The sequence below is a fragment of the Excalfactoria chinensis genome, chromosome 2, assembly GCF_039878825.1.
Source record: "Excalfactoria chinensis isolate bCotChi1 chromosome 2, bCotChi1.hap2, whole genome shotgun sequence".
Lineage (NCBI taxonomy): Eukaryota > Metazoa > Chordata > Aves > Galliformes > Phasianidae > Excalfactoria > Excalfactoria chinensis.
In genome coordinates, this window is record NC_092826.1 from 16,628,522 (window position 1) to 16,645,515 (window position 16,994).

General features: G+C 44.8%; 1 protein-coding gene across 3 annotated transcripts in view; it reads left to right on the forward strand.

Annotated features, from left to right (window-relative positions):
* The first annotated feature begins 2,504 nt into the window (after positions 1-2,504).
* SYBU (syntabulin) overlaps positions 2,505-16,994 on the forward strand; it is a 42,290-nt gene continuing 27,800 nt past the window's right edge. Inside the window, exons 1-3 of one of the 3 annotated variants that reach the window (XM_072327850.1) lie at positions 2,505-2,674; positions 3,163-3,364; positions 14,981-15,178. In XM_072327850.1, the coding sequence (XP_072183951.1) occupies positions 2,648-2,674; positions 3,163-3,364; positions 14,981-15,178 (427 nt within the window). In that variant the 5' untranslated portion in view covers positions 2,505-2,647. The remainder of the gene's footprint in view (positions 2,675-3,162; positions 3,365-14,980; positions 15,179-16,994) is intronic. The other 2 variants (XM_072327851.1, XM_072327852.1) reach the window with 2 other exon arrangements.

Genomic DNA, 16,994 nt, shown 5'->3' on the forward strand with positions numbered 1-16,994 from the left:
GTTTGGAGTGGCAGAGTGCAAGGCTGTGCCACAGGGACAGTCTTTGATGAAGCCTGGTCTCTGCAGACAGCACAGATAAACCCCTTGTGCTGGCAGATGGGAAGCACACACTGCAGAGCTCCACACAATTCTCAGAATGTCTTGGGCTGAATCTTCTGCAGTGCCCAGTTCTGAGCAGAGAAGACCCTTCCTGGACTGACTTTCTCTGCTGCTGTTATTCTGAAAGGCCAAAAGCAAAAACATCACACTGCAAGAAGTCAGACTGGAAGCCAGCATCTGCAGATGACCAAAGTCAATGCACCACCAGGTGGGACAAATAATCTTACAAAAACAAGTCACAGAACCATAGAATTATGAACGTTGGAAAGACCACTAAGATCATCTAGTCCAACCATCAATCCATCAAACCATGTCCACTAAGCAGTATCCCTTAGTGCCACAAGAAAAAGCAAGGCCTGGAAAAGGACTGCCCCAGGCCTCGATCCCCTAGTAGGAAAGCAGAAGGCCTGATCAAGAGCTCTGGCTTGGTGTCCAACCTTCCCTGGCAACTCCTCCAGCGTGGGTACTTTGCTGAGCTTGCAGCCAGACACAGCCTCCTCTGGGGATGGTGCTGCTCAGGAGGAGTACACTGACACGTTGTTCTGTGGGTTTTCTGAGGCCGGTAGGAATTTATAGCATTTTTCTCCTTTCAACAGCAAACAGTTTGAGTCAGAGTTGCAAGTAAATCAGAAAAACCAACTAATTATCTGAGTGAATCAGCTCAGGTGAGATTGCAGGACTGGAAGTACATCAAAGAGGAGACTAAGAGTGATGCCCTACAGTCTTTTCTGGTATGTGTTCCTCCCAGTCCTGATAATTAACTACTGCACAGAAATAGTATTTTAATAAGCTGAACAGTGAACAGATTCCTCTGTATTTATTATATGTACACAGACTGTTAAGGAAAAATAAATGTGCTTGAACGTTAATGACCGTTCTATGATTTATGAGAGGGCCTGAAATCTCTATGCAAAAAGGGGAGGAGATCAAAGGGAATCATATCCCATTTTGCCTTCTGAGGCAGCTCAGGGACTTCACTTCTCACATCCCTCTCAGCGAGGAAAAAATCTGAGCTCCAAATAGATGAAAATAAAGCAGGCTTCAGCAATCGAACCGTCACCACCAACTATAGAGGAGTTACTATGGCAATGCTGCACAGCCTCTCAGCTCCCACCTCAAGCCCAGCAGCGCTCCTCCACGTGCCACGTGCGGCGGCAGGAGCCACGTGCCCAGGTGCCCTGCTTTCTACTGAACAGAACAGCAAATGTAGGGGATTAAAAGATGTGATTTGCAGTTTTCCATTCTCCATGGAAACAGTCTTGGAGTATTAGGGAAAGGTCCAGAATACAGCTCCTGTTCTGTGCCTCAGGAAGGCATATCCCACTGCTTAGAAGACATTTAATAAACACACATTACTACAGGGATTTAAGCACTTCTGAAAATAGAACCACCTCACAGTGCATTACAGATGCCCTGACACTGCTCAGAGAGGACGGTATCATTTTTTTTTTGGCAGAGCACAGCATCAAGCTCTCTGTAAGTGCTAATCTAATCCTAGCACCAGGTTAATCAATCAGCAACTCTAACTCTGTACATCCAACAGTCGGTGTGACAACCATCACACCTTCCTCTCTGAGGACAAGAGGAACACACGTCACCTTTCCTACTGCCAACAGTATGTGCTCGGTACTGCACAGAAAACACACTTTTGCTCTTAATTCTTTTTGGGGCAGCATTTAACATTTATGCTCAAACAGCAATTACAAGCTCACAAAAGAGACTGGGGTCCTTTGCACACAGCAGACATGTGAAGGACATCTCTGCCCCAAGATACCTCAGGTTACCAGGCGCCGTAAGGAGACATCAGGGTGGAGCCCCACAGGAACTCGGTGCTGAGTTCACCCCTGTTTTTGTGGACAAGGGGTTCTCTTCACCAGCAGTCCTGCTAACACACCCGTGGCTTTTGGCCTGTGATGCCGCTTTCTGGGCAGCAGGCGGACAGGGTCAGCACACGCATGTTGCTGGTGTAGAGTCAGCCCCAAATTGTCTCGATGAAAGGTGAGACAATACAGTCATTAAATATACGTATTGTCTGAGGGTAAAGTCGTTTTTTGCATAGCTACACGTTCCGTAAAAAAGCTGTCACTGAATAACAAGCGGCAGAAAACCTCTGACACGCTGCGCTATTTATATAGCCGAGCATTCATCACGCCCGTCCTTACAACATCTGCCTCCGTTACGTCTCAGCTCCAGCGCCTCAGCGTGAAATCCATAAAACTGCAAATAAAGTCAGCGCCGGGGCTGCTCGCGTTCAACGCGCTACAATCCCCGCAGGCTTCAGCGGGTGGCGGCGGCGGCTGCTCGGGGCGGCCCCGTCCTGCACCTGCAGCACAGGGCAGCGCCAAACCCGGCCCGGAGCCGCAGCGGACCTCCGCGCTCAGCGCCCCGAGGCGGGCGGGCGGCGGCACCACGTGTCGGGGCGGGGAGCGGCGGGGCCGGGCCGGGCTCCACCACCCGCAGCGCAGCGGTCGCCGCAGCAGCAGCCGCTGAGCGCGTCCCTCTCGCCCATGCCAGGTGCCCGAGCCGGGCTGCGCCGTGACTGAGCACCATGGGGCCCCTGCGGGAAAGCGGCAAGGTGAGAGCCGGGCGGGAAGAGGGTCGCGGCGGGGCACGGGCGGCAGGAGACCGGTGGGCTGCGGGAGAGAGGAGGGCTGCGGGGCTGGGAGCTGCGGGGTCGGGGAAATTCGGGCTGAGGGGGGAGCGAGGCTGGGGAACGGGGTTGGAGCGAGGCTGCGGGATTGAGGTTGGAGCGGGGCTGCGGGGCGGCGGCCCCGGGGTGAGGCGGGTGCCGGAGTACCGCAGGGGGCGGGCGGAGACTCGGGCTGAGCCCGCGGGATCCGCCGCCGCCGCTTCGGGGCGCCCCGCGCCGCAAACGCCTCCTCTCCCTTCTCCCGCTGCGCGGCGGCCGCGGGCGGCGGGGCCGAGCCGGGCTGAGCCCGCGCCCCTCGGGGGGGCGGAGGCCGCCTCCTGCCCGCCTCCGCGGGCGGCGGAGGGCGCGTCCGAGGGGCGGCGGGCGGGAGCGGGCGGCTGACGGCCGGGGGGCTTCCTTCCTTCCTTCCCGAGGAGGAGCAGAAGGCGCACCCGGAGAAGGAGGTGTCCCGCAGCCGCATCCCCCGCCTCGTCCTCCGGCCGCAGCCGCCGCAGCAGCACAAGGTGTCGCCCGCCTCCGAGTCGCCCTTTTCAGAGGAGGAGAGCCGGGAGTTCAACCCGCCGAGCTCCTCCGGGGGCTCCGCCAGGACCATCAGCAGCAACAGCTTCTGCTCAGGTACCTGCCGGGCCCCGGCCCTACGGCAGCGCAGCCCCCGATTCCCACTGCAGTCAGATCTGCTCTTCTGCGTGTCCGTAAGTGACACCAGATGTTTCCATTTCGAGTTCTGAGGGCTTAGCTCTCCGCTGCTGAGAAGCTGTCAGTTTGATTGCTATGGAATAGTTGCTTAAAGAGAAAGATTATCCTTAAAACCCACTGCGTTTGCATGAGGAACCGTGGAAAGCCCATGAGCCAGAGCCTGCAAGGTGGGGCAGTGGCTGCCGAAGGTGTGGGTCAGATTTGCCTTTGTTACATTAACCTCCATGCGTGAGTTGGAGTGCGGCATGCACATGGAGTGTTCCTGTTCCTTGGGAGTTATCTTTGGGTGTTTGAGGGCTCACTCTGTCCCCAGGCAGCGCGCAGCCTGCCCTGAGCTGGGCATTGGGTCATGGAGCGGAGGGAATCACTGCAGACCACAGACTGCTGGGTCTGCTTTCCAGACTCAGTGTGTGTCAGGGACTGTGTAGTGTTGAACGTTTGACATTTGTGGAGTTCAGCACTAAGTCCCCATCAGCAGTGAGTCACTGGGATGCTCAGTAGCTTTGAGTAATCCCCCAGCTCAGCGGAATGCTTCATCCCGTAGGAAATTATGCACATGGGCAATGGCTGTGAGGGTCAGATCACGGAGCCCTTGGCACTGTATGCATGTGGTGGTTTTAAAGATAATTCAGTGACTCAGAGTTTGTATTTAATAGCTGGTATTTTGGAAACATTCTCTATCGCACCAAAACTCTGACTTGCAATGAGTGTTTTGTAATACTCCATTTCGGAGCAAGTTCCTCAACTTTTCCTTTTTCATTAAGGATATAAGTTACTGATCCCAATCAGAAATAGTCACATTTATCATTTTTTTCCACTTATTTGCTGTTTCTCTCAAGAATCGGTACTTTAGCCGTGTACACAAACAGTGAATTTCCCTAGATGAGGAACACAATATCTTTGCCCGATTCCAGTATTTCCCTCTCAGCCTGAATAGATTTTGCAATCCAGGCTGGGCAGTGATCTGTTGGTTATTGTTTGCGAAACAATGCAGGTCGTTAAACAAACAACTGCTTGGCTTGGAGCAGCGCTGAAGCATTCTTCCCACACCATTGCATCCCTCCATCTTACCTGTTGGGGTTTGCCTGCTCCCTCGTAAGCAACCAAGAAGTAAAATAATTTGAAGCTTTCTTCAGATGCATTAATTTTGTTATGATCTCTCATAAATGGTTGTGGGTTTTTTTTTTTTGTTCATTTTCTTTTTTCTTTTGGTTTTGCATCCCATTCTTCAGATCTACTCAGCACGGTCCCGCCACGCTGTATCAGCTGTTTCATGACTCCGCATAGCAGCTCAGTGTTCTCAGAGGCACCGAGTAGTGTGATGCTGCTGTCTTAAACTTCCTCTCCAGCTCAACTGGAAATACTTTTATTTCTTCTATTCATCTTTCCTTCTTTGAATGCTGCCTTGGTTTAGCTTGGCTTACCCCATTTCCTCATTCTCTGAAGCCCCTTTGCTGCCTTTCACTGAGAGTCCTGTATTGCCACACACCCAATGTAGGCTGAACATCCCCAGCAGCAGCAGGGCCCCCAGCCAGCCTCTCCATCTTCACTGGGGGGTGACATGCAGAAGGTGGATTTAAAATTAGTGGCGATGCACTTGAAGCAGAAAAGGAGGGCAGATGGAGGGTGTGATGAATGATAGTGTGATGTAAAGCTCCTGAGCATTTGGATAAATGTCTTCTTTGTAAGTTCTTTAGTGATCATTAATCTCTAAAGTTTCTTGATAAGTGATAGGGATTGTACAGTTTTGAACCTCCTGAAAAGCTGGTATCTACCTTTCTTCCCTTATTATTAACACCAAGTGATTAGAATGGGTTGATTTCCTTTTCCCACCAGAAGATACGACTTTTTTTTTTTCCTCATCCCAAGTAAATATGTATTTCCTGGCTGATTCCCTAGAGAGAATCCCCTAGAGGGTCTGATTCCTTTCTGGCATTGTCCATTTCCTTGTGTGCTTATATTGGTCCCAATGCATAAGTGAAGGTTTGGATTTCTTTCTCTAGCTCAGAGCAGCAGTGTCTTGTAGATATCATTAAAGATGCTTTAGGAAGGTGAAGGACGGGAAGATAAGTTCCTTTGGGAACTGTCTTGATGTGAGTATGGTGGCAACAGCAAAAAGTACTTCTGAGACTGGCAAAGGATGCTTCATTTTCTTCCGCGTAGTTTCTTATGAAGAAGTTGTTAGTTCTGGCTCAGGTAAGCTTTAAATCTGTATGACCAGCTCCTCATTGTCCTGCAGGGCTGCATCAGAGGTTCAGCTGTTTGTGTTGGTCAAGTTTCTGCAGTTGGCTTTGTGTCCATTTTGCTTTGTGAGACTGCATGAGCCACAGCGGGACTGTCAGCCGTTTTTCCCGCAGTATTCCTGATATAATGTATTATTAGTATACCTTGTTTGTACGAAACTGAAGTGGATGCTCTGAATGTGGTGTGGGAAGCTCAGTCTTTGTGTCAATGTTCACTACATACAATCCCTCTTTAACATCTTGGCATATCTGGGGTCCTGTTTGTTATCTGATATGAGAGCACCGCTCTACCCTCAACCTCTGCTTGCCTTCAGCTTGGATGTCAGCCACAGAACTCATGTGTCAAGTGATGGAAAAGCACTCTCCCGGCAGCATCGTCTGGCTGGCCTGCTGCTGAGCATTCCCCATCTCAGGAGTGTTTCCCTCCTGAGTATTTCCTGGTATTGAACCTGCTGTGCACCTCCTCCTTGTCAGCCAGGGTGTTGCACCACAAGCATACTATTCATTCATGGGTCTCTGGCTGAGGGGCTGCACCTAGGAGGAAGGAGACTCGCTCTGGCCATTGCAGTTGCAATGTTTGCCTTGTAAGAAATAGGATACTGGGGGTGGGGTGTTATGCTTTTATTGTGTGTACACATCCTTTTGATACCGGCTAATTGCTTGTTGGATTGAAGGCAGCCTGGAATTGCCCAGCTCGATAATAGTCTGCTTAGCTTTAAAAGAAAGTTCATTAGGACGTCACATTTTTTTTCTCTTCTTTTCTTTTTCCACTGTTTTCTGCCTATGAGTAGCCTAGATTTTGAATTTCTTATTGTGAGGAAGAGTTCTGTAGTGCTGCCTCTTTATAGACACTCAGCCTTCTCCTCAGCCTGCATCCAGTAGCCAGCTGGCCAAGTTTCTGCAGGTAGAGCAGCTATGCAAAAAGCACTTGTGCATTTAACCATCAGTTCAGCAGCAGACTTTATGAACCAGACAAGCTGTTTTATTCCAGTAGCAAAATGAACCAGACAAGCTGTTTTATTCCAGTAGCAAAATGTTCCACTTTTCATAGTCTTGTGTACAGATCCCCTTTTTAACTAGAGTGTGCAGTACCGCAGGCCGTTGAAATACAGCAGTATCTCTGTATGTGAGTGATTGTGGTTCACTCCCCCAGAATGTTTAAAAAATGACTATCATTATTTTTTTCTTCTCCTGTTATAAAAATCTTTTAAAAACACCTTCCTCGAGTCTGTACTGCAATAAATGTGATCTGGCGATGTGGCTGCACTGTAGTTTCTGGGGTGTAACATAGCAGCTGCAGGAAGTTCTGTCCCAATGGTTGCCTGCTCAGTGGCTGCAATGCATGGTCCACTTGAGCTTCCAGACTGTGTGCCAATTGGACAAGCTGCCAAGGGATGAAGAGACTGAGTTCATAGTGCATATGCCAAAAAAAGGGTGTGGGCTCCCAACAGCCTTATTAAAATAGTGTGTATGTACTACCCCCAGCTACAGGTTGGAGGAGAGGGGAGTTTGTAGAGGTCTGTTAACCTGTGTTACTGGGCAAAATGCTGCACCTGCTGTCACCATCATGAATCATACCTTTGCTAAAGCATTGGAGCAGGTTTTATCATAAACCAGCCAGTTCTGGAGGCTCCAGCACTGAAGTGTGTGTACTTAAATTTGTATTTCTGAGTAGGAAAAAAAAGATGAAAATGAATTTGTGGTGCTTTAACAAGTCAACAAGGCTAGTGTGAACTACTAAAATTATTACCCTATTATTGGTGTATATGTATATAGACAATTACTCCTTGTGTGTGTAAGTTTAGGTATGCAGATATTATCATGGCAACAGTGAGCTGTTCCGTTCTTCTTGTTTGTTGTTTTAAGAAGAAATGTTCTGTTTCAATAGTTCCTTCTAGGCTCTTTATTTTTTCCCTTACAGTTACTGAATTGTACACTTAAATGTGTTCAAATGCCTGATTCTGAAAGCTCACCCCTCTTTCCAGCCCTCCTGCTGGAAGCTGCACTTTTGCACAGCGCTTTTGCCATTTTTTTCAGACTTCTGAAGAAGAACTGTTCCCCAGAGGGTGCGATTGCAGCATTCTGTAGGGCGGTTTAGCAATCACTCTGATACTAATTTTCCAAAAACACTGAAACAAAATCTACTTCTAAAAGCACACTCATGGCCTCTGCATAAAGGCGATGCTGGTGACATGCTTCCTTTTCTCAGCGCTGTTTCCCTGGAGAATTTCCTGCTGGGTCAACGTGCATGCAATAATTTATTATTCTTCATGCTGTTATCCACCATTTCTGTTCCTGTGCAGTTGAGATGCATTCCAAACACGGGAGTGAGAAAACTGCCTAGGTACTAAGAAGCACAACCTGCCTTTTCCTCCGTGTTTGGCCTTTCCCTGCATCCCTTTCAACTTTAGTCTTTACTGCCTCTTACTGCGTAACTATTCTTTTGTGTCTGTACCACACAACAACATCTGGAAGCCAAAATATTTGACCTTTTGGATGTTGGTTGTTACCTTTTTATGTATCTGTCAGCACTTTACAACCTGACCCAGATCCTACTGAAGTCAGCAGAAGCATTGCCATTGTCTCTGGGACATTTTGGACCGTGTCCTGAGAACACTTAGTGCTGGTCCCTTTCTAGTAGCATTTGTTACAGTCTGCTGTGTCCAGTGATGACTGTGATGGCTAAAATCTAGGCTGTACGGTATGTTTTTTTCACTGCCAATATGTAATCTAATCCTCTTGCTCTAAAGTAGCTTTCCTGCAATTTTGTGTTGAGGTGAAAAGCATCGTGCCTATTGAAGAACATCACAGCTTGTAGAGGAAATGAAACATCTATCTAATCATAAGTTTTTGATTACTTTTGAAATAAAATAAATAAATAATGGAATCGTGATACTTGAAGGGAAATTCTCACATTATAACTGTACATTTAAAAGGTTGATATCTGCCCTTAGCATCTTGGATCAGTGTTTTGACGTGTATATCAACAAATGCAGTCAGTGGGTTCTATGGTGATGCTAAATGCCAGTCTGAGATAGAACAACTGAGAAAAAAAACAAGAAAGAAATGCGCATACTGCAACAACTGATAGACTCTGTGTGGTTTCCAAGCAGCATTTGAAGGTAAACAGTGTGACCTTAGGAGGTAATGTTCAAGCTGCAAGGCTCACAGCTGTGTGCTGTCAGCCATGGAGACAGAGCAGTATGGGAAACAAGTAATGCAACATTTATACCAGTTGATGAACAGTTAGAATTTTATTTGTGGTCTGTTTTATATGTTTTCTTTACAAAAATGGTACTTCCAAAACTGAGTAGAATGTTTATCACTTCTTCCCTTGCTGCACAATGGAATTAAACACACTCAGAAAACTGTCTCTATGCAGGTATATGTCAGATGATGTGGATATGAAATGCACTGTGTTAGCTGCAGTTGATGTAGTCAAACAGCAGCAGCAGTCTGAGGCCAACAGTTGGCCTCAGAATAGGGCAGAAAGTTCTGCAAAAGTTCCTTAAAAGCTACTGAATTATTTTTCAGATAGATTTTCAGTCCTGTACTACATTAAACACATTGCCCAAATGTTTTCTGTGGCATGATACCAAAACTCGGGCTGTGCTATTCCCGATCACAGCATTCTCCTAGTAACAGCACTCTTTTTATTGATATTTTGCTAGCAGGCCTTTATGTTTTTGTTCTCTAATAGCAGTGCCATTAGCTGTGCTATAAATTTAATTACAAAGCTAGTAAACTGCAATTATGTAGCCCTTTTTCAGATGGTTTCCCAGCACTCACATCAGTCCTACTTATTAATGAAGTGTTCAAAAATAATGAAGACTAGCAAAGGCATCATTCGCTGCCAAAGTCAATTAAAATTTGTTGCTTTAGAGTAACAGCTATTGTCAGTCAGATGTCATTAGCTGATATCTGGAGAGACATGTTTATGGGAAATACTGCATGGTGAAGGATTCTTAACCTTTAGGAAGGAATAAATCCATCTTCTTTGACCGTCCTCTCCCCTCTTCAGCAGGGAGTGAGCCTGTCACTTTCACCACGCTGTGAGTGAGCAGAGGGCACCTCTTGCTGAATGCAGTGAGCAGTTTGCATGCTGAATTGCATGCAGTGCCTGGTCAGGCTCTTGGCATGACAAATGCAAGCTGGTAAAGAACAGGTTTGGGGGTGCCTGTATGCTTGTGGTAGGAACAGAGAAAAGGAATTGGAGATGTGTAGTTTTTGATATTACCTACTGGATTAGTTTTTGCAGCTTTACCTTAAAAATAGCTTGGAAGATGGATTGGGGGGGGAAAAAAGATGGTCCCCAGCTGTGGAATATATACAGAATCAAGGAGAAGTAAACTCCTGAATATGTAGTTTGTCCAGCCTCTTTTTTGAGGAAGGACCATTGCCAACATTACCTCACATCAGCCATGGCTTTGTCTGCCCTAGCCTTGAGACATTTCAAGGACAAGAGTCTGTGTAACCTTCCTGCACACCCTAAGGGAGTGGTGAGCTGCTAGCCTGCCTCACTGCAGCCAAAATGGAGCAGAGCTAATTCAAGTTCTGCCTGCGGAGACATGGGGATTAAATGTGGAATTAATTTGCTTAGCAGGATTTCATATAAGTAGGCCTTGTCGGATAAACCTCTCCTCTTTTTTGGACAGGGCTGTAGTTATGGTTGCTCTTCTGCTGTCCTTTAGAGCAGAGTAGAAATTAAACACAACCCTAGTAGACCTTGAAAATCTAGAATGAATTTGGCATTGATCAGATTGGACTAAAACTAGGAGCATTTTTAGGATTCTTCTTTTAGTGAAGTAATTCAGTATTTTTGTCCACAGTCTGTAATTTTGTAAAGTTGTCCGGGTTTGCAGGTAACAAATTGTTAGTGGCAAATGTCTAATCATTTGGAGTGTGTGAAGTAGCCTGTTGGAATGGCTGTGGTAAGAACGAAATGCTGCAGCATGGACAGGAGCTGAGGAGAACACTCTTACCTTAAGCTGTGCTCCCTGACTTATGCTGAAGTGGGAGCTGGTGTGAGTATGCTCCACCTATGTCTTTTTAGGTACGCTTTCATTTATACTGTTACACTTGGTCCCTTTCCTTTGGTTCTCACTATTATCCAGTTTTCCCAGAATGATTTTGTCAGTTTCCTGTTAATAATATTTCCTAGTGGAGGAGCAAACTCTTACACACATTGGTGTAGCTGCCCAAGTCATCATGGTGGTTGATGCAGTCAATGGAGAAGGCAGGTTCTCCAGGCAATGATATGGCTTGTGTTCTCTGGAGAAGTCTAAATACAGCTGACAGCCTCTAGAGGAGCCTATTCCTCTCTGTTTACTATAGGAGCATTAGCAAATGGAGCTTAGGTGATAACATTCTTTAGTGTCTGCCACCAACTTTTACAAATTGTTAAAGACTCACACATTACAAGACCAGCAATGAGAAGAGCACCAAAGCAACTCTTAGGGGTTTAAAACTGTGGGGCGGACCAGAAGAATGAGAGATTATCCTGAAAAATTGTGAGATGGCCTTGATGGTTCGTTGCCAATAACCAGCTAATGTATGTACATGTATGTACAGAAAGGGAACTGCCAGGTAGAAATCAAGATGCAGTCTCAGTGTGCTGAGTGGGTTAAAGTTGATTAGAATCCCGTGTTTAGTTATGGAGTCCACATTTGTTTGAAGAAAAACAGCGCAACGTTTGAATACTGACCAGAGGAACCTTGCGAGAAGATGAAAATGTGACAGTAGAAAAGAGGTCAGGTAGGGGACAGGCAGAGTAGGCTTGTAAAAACGCAAAACTAAATCTGACAGCTAGGAGTGAAAGTAGAAATAAGTGAGTGCTTCTACAGGAAGAGCATGATTAATTATCTAGATGGATTAAATAAGGGGGTTGGATATGTAGTATTTCTTGAACACTTGACGAAACAACAATATTTTTCTAAAGAAGGCTCTAAACCAAATTGCAGTGGAAACTGCAAAGCCTCTGAACTCAGAGGATCAGAGAAGAATATCACATGTGGTCTTTAAGCCTGTGAGAACAGGTTTTTTTGTTGGTTGTTAAGAGTGTTATTGCCTTAACTCTTTTGACTTTAGTATTTGAAAGTTAGGCAGTGCATGCAAACATCAGAGTACACCGAGCAGTTTCTGAGAACGTTTGAGAAGACACCGTCCCATGCTTGGCTTTGGAACTTGGCCAGTGTATCTGAACTGTGTTAGAGATAGCATTTTGGTGATGAAATCCAGCTGATGCTCAAAGGGTAGAGCTTCCAGGATGCTCTTGGGAGACCACTCTGAAAAAAGACACCATGGATATAGCAAGGAAAGAGATGAAAGTCGTGTTTCTGAAGTGTTTTCCCTCTGTTTGACATGTAGATAACACAGGCAAGATCTTTAGTCTTTCACAGCAGCTTTTGCCAGCTCTCTGTCTGCTGTCCTGGTACTCATGCCTCCAAAGATAAATCAGGTGTGTTCCTGAGAAGTTGTACCTGAAATCCTTTTTGGGTAAAAGTTACCAAGTTATAAGATGCTCCTTAGACCTTGCCGAAAACTGCATTCTCACCTCAGCAGAAGGTAAATTTCATTCTGGCTCAGTCACTCCTATTTCCCCATAGCCAGCTTTGGAAACAGATTCCTTGCCTTGGTCTAAAAGTCTAATGCTGAGCAACCTGGCATTTTTCACCTCCTGTGTCAGAGCTGCTTGCAGAGTTCTGAACAAATACAGGGAGGATCTCAGTTCCACCCTACCTCCTTTGTATCCATGAAGGCTTTTCTAGCAAGAAAAAATGAAGGTAAGCGCAGGGAATCTGCCTTGCACTGGGCATGTGGTGTTCCCCAGGATTCTCCTTGCATCGAGGTGCAGGTTAGTGGGGAGCTGCATCCCTCTCTGCACAGCACAGCCTCACTTGGCCACGATGATGAGCTTCCATGTCTCACTTGCAGCTGTTCTTTTTGTGATAGCAAACACTTCGATTCCTTAAAAGGCAGCACAGAAAGCTTACACAGAAGTGTGTTACAGTGTTGAAGATTTTGGAAATAATTATTTTGTTCATTCTGCTGGCTGCTACCTTATAGAAGGATAGAAGTTATACGTGAGGTAAAAATAAACAGTCAGAAGAATGGAAGTTCAATAAAATCGTTCATTTACTTCAGCTGGAGTGGGACTGCTCACCTGGTTATCAGTAGGTCTACAGGTCATGAGTGGTGTGCACAGAGATCTGTTGTTCCTTATGCCAGGCTCGTTTGTTCATTTAATAATGTTAGTTGCAGCGAACGCTGTAGTCTTTAAGCATAAGTTAAGGTTATGTGGGTTGTATGGGGTAATCTGTTCATACAACATGACATGTTGTTACAAGAAGCAGTGGAAAGAGGGCTGGAAATAAAAATGCTTATTCTCGCATGCTTTCTTCAGCTACTCGGATTTTGTATCTCAAAGATGTCTTTACTTGTCTGTTCTCTAATGCCCTGATTCTTAATGCTGCAGCTTAGGCATTTCATCATTGCGAGGTTCCATTGGTTCTTGAGGTTCTCCAGATTGAATCCCCATAGCTCAATGAAGTCTCCCATGTAAAACACTTCGGTAAGGTCTGCAGATCCTTGACAGGAATTACAATCATTCTGTTGGTGGAGATATGAAGTAACTGGTTTATTTTTCAGTTGTCTTCTTCAGTCTTTTTTTTTTTTTTTTTTTTAATGCAGAGTTTTGAAAATGATGCTGCCTAAAGAAACATAAAGAAGGTGCAAAGGTTGTAGGCGTGAATATGCACTTCTTCATATTTGATTATAAATGTTGGTGTGCTTCTAAAGAAAAGACTGCTTATATACAATTCCAGAGCTCTCTCAGCCATGCTGATTCACTCTGCTGTCAGTTACATTTGTTCAGCCTGCAGAAGAGACTCTGAATCCTTGAGGAAAGGAAGTGGGCACTGCTCTGGCAAAAAGCTGCCTCCTCTCTTCTCTGTGTTTAGTTATATTGAGATGTTGATGTGAATGGAAAGGGTAAAAGGAAAAGAATGGAAGAGTAACCAGACATGGGGAAAGCTTTCGTACATGGAAGGATGCAGGTATTACACTGTACTGAGGGAACAATAGTTAACAATAGCAAAGGCTTCTCTGCTGGGGAGGGAGCTGTGGGAAGATTAGCCAGTTTAGGGTGTCCTTCTGGTAAACATACAGTTGTGTACTGACTGAACATTCTGCCCATGCAAAGCTCATTGCAGGATCGGGCTAGGCCTCTGTTATGAACAGGCTGGAAGTGGTAGGTACAGTATGGTCATGCAAATTACTTGGCTCAGCTGCAGGTACTTGAGTTTCATATTTGGTAAAGGTAATGCACTGGGAACAGAATGCAGTTGCATAAGATGGCAGCTTTCATTTTGTCCTGGGAAAGAACAAACAGTTGCGTTTCTCCTGGAGATAATGCTGAAGTGTTCTCAGGGTCGGGATTGTGTGTTTGGTTTTGTTGCCTTTCTGTAAAACCACCGTGACTTTTACAAGAGAAATGATTATTCAAGAGGGATTTAGATGAAGGAGGCGAGGGGGAGTGGGACGTGGGTTTTGTCTCAACTCTAACTTTCTGTTTTGCATGTAATTGTTAAGAGCTGGAGTGTTTATATTCCTAGAGATCAGAAATGCTGCTCTATTCCAAGCAGTGATTACCATTGTTTGTAGTATGAGCGTTCCTTCAGAATTCTCCTTTAACAAAAGCAGTCCATATAATGAACCCTTTTTCAGAGAGGTAACACACACCCATTTGTTACAAATGAAAAAGCTCTGTGATCACAGTCACTTCAAAAGAAAAAATGATCTTTAGAAACCTTTACTAATTGCAGATGAAAATGTTGACTTTGTATATGTAGATTATGTTTAGATAGTTCCATCAGTCAATAGTTCTCTTGTTCAGAAGTGGACATGGGACATATGTGTCCTCTGCTCACTTTCCATCTACTGTTAACACGGTGACACGAACCATTCTCATGTCTCGTCTCTTAATGTCATAGCATCCTCTAACATTGCTAGTTCAAAAGAGCTTATCTTAGGTATGAATTGCTGTTATGTAGGCCCTGATTTTGGCTTTGTTAGACGTATGGAACAAGCACTCACCATTTTAGTCCACCATAAGTCATTGGAAATTTAACCACAAATGTGAGAAAATAATAGGTATTTGCCAGGTCTCAGAGCCAAATTTAGATGTATCCTGTAAGACTGCAATAGTTGTAGTCTATATGTACATATATACTTTTAATTCTGCTAACTTCCTGTAATTAGCTGGTAATTTTGACGTTTTCCCTTTTCTCTTCAGATGACACTGGCTGTCCTAGTAGCCAGTCAGTATCTCCAGTTAAGACTCCTTCTGATGCTGGACACAGTCCAATCAGTTTTTGCACTGGTAGCGATGGAGACTTCTCCAGGAAGAAATTCAATGCAGGAACAATGAGTGAAGGAAACTCTCAGCTATCTCGATATAAGAAGGAGACAAAGACAAGCCTTGTAAAGCCCGGTGAGTATAACACAGTTCCTTTCATTTAAGTAATTGCACTCTCTAATTGACAATTACCTCTACAGGTGTCCAGATGCTTTGTATTGTGCTGCCGGTGATACAGCTAATGTTGATAGTAAATAAAAAAGATAATTGGGTTCTTTCTATGGAACCACCTGCAAGGTTTGAAAACATTACAAGTATTAGCTTTTTCATGGAAATGTAATTAATTGATGTCTTCACTTTCTTTTATGAGGCTGGATGGTAATGTCGAATAACAACTGAAATGTATTTTATCCTGTTTCATGGTAATTGCACACATAGTTCACTGGCTAAAGATAAATTAATCTTAATATGAAAACAACAGATTATAGTCTTCTAATGTTGTTAGATTGATGGTTAGACCCTGCCTAAAGTTTATGCCATCAGGCTGCTATAGCTCTCGGGATACAGCATGTCAAATCAAGACAGGATAATGGGTAGAGTGCATGTGGGAGTTATGCAGATGTAACTCCATGGTGCATTGTCTGAATGAAGAGCTTGTCTCCCATTGCCTCAAGCTAATGGACCACCTTAGACCACCAATTAAATCAGCACCTGCTTGTCACACATCCAAGACTAAATATCCTGGTGTGTTATGGGCTGCTGTAATTTTAATGAGTGGATATAGAGTGTATTTATGAATCACATACAGACAGCTCTTGATTGCAGATTGTCAGGATATTTCTGCCTTTAGCTCTTGATTACAAATGGCCAGGATATTTTCACTGTTATTTAATTAATCTCGGAGACAGGGTGTTTTGACTCTGTGCAGAGCCAGCTGCAGAACTGACATGGTTTATGAGCTCAGATACCTCATGGCTTTATTGTTTCCAGAATTATTTTACCTCTAGAAGCATTTTAGACATTTTCATGAAGAGCCATCTCAGATTTTCCAGGACTGTATTTCTGAGATCAGAAATGGCAGGGAATCAGTTGCAAAAACTCTTCACTGGCTTGGTCTTTGAAAGGATTGATTAAGTCTGATTTGTCGCTACCCTTGCAAAGTTCTTCAAATCATTTCATAGCTCCTGTATTACTTGTATGTGCTCAGTCTCTCATTAGTCTGCATAATGATGCTAGATTATATTCTTTTTTTAAGGTTTGTTTCTTATTTCACTAACATCAAGGAATTTGATGCAGGTAGAATGTGGAGAATATTGTAAATGTCAGTCAAATCTGCAAACGTGGCTCTCAAAACCATTCTGTATATGCTTGCAGACGTAGCTTAAGAAAATGTGTATGAAGAATTTTAAAGTTATTCAACTGAAGAGTCCTCTGCACATGGAAGATATGTATTTCAATAAATGACTTTATTGTTTTCAATTATTAGACTTAAACAATGATGGTAATTTAATAGATTTTTCCATTAGTTGTCAGAAGTAGCCTTCTTTTTCCTTGAGGGACAGAGGAAAAGGATCTGGGGGAGTTAGTGAATAGTCAGCTGAACATGAGCCTGCTGTGTGCCCAGGTGGCTAAGAATGCCAATGACATCCTGGCTTGTATCAGAAATAGTTAGCCAATAGGAGCAGGGAAGCGATCATCCTTCTATTGGGCTGCACCTCAAGTGCTTCACTCAGTTTTGGGCTCCTCACTACAAGAAATTTATTGACGCCCTGGAGCATGTGCAGAAAAGGGCAATGGTACTGATGAGAGGACAGGAACACAAGTCTTGGGAAGAGTGGCTGAAGTAACTGGGATTGTTTAGTCTGGAGCTCAGGAGACTTAGGGGAGACCTTATCACTCTCTATAACTCCCAGAAAGGAGGTTGTGGCAAGGTGGGGATTGGCCTCTTCTC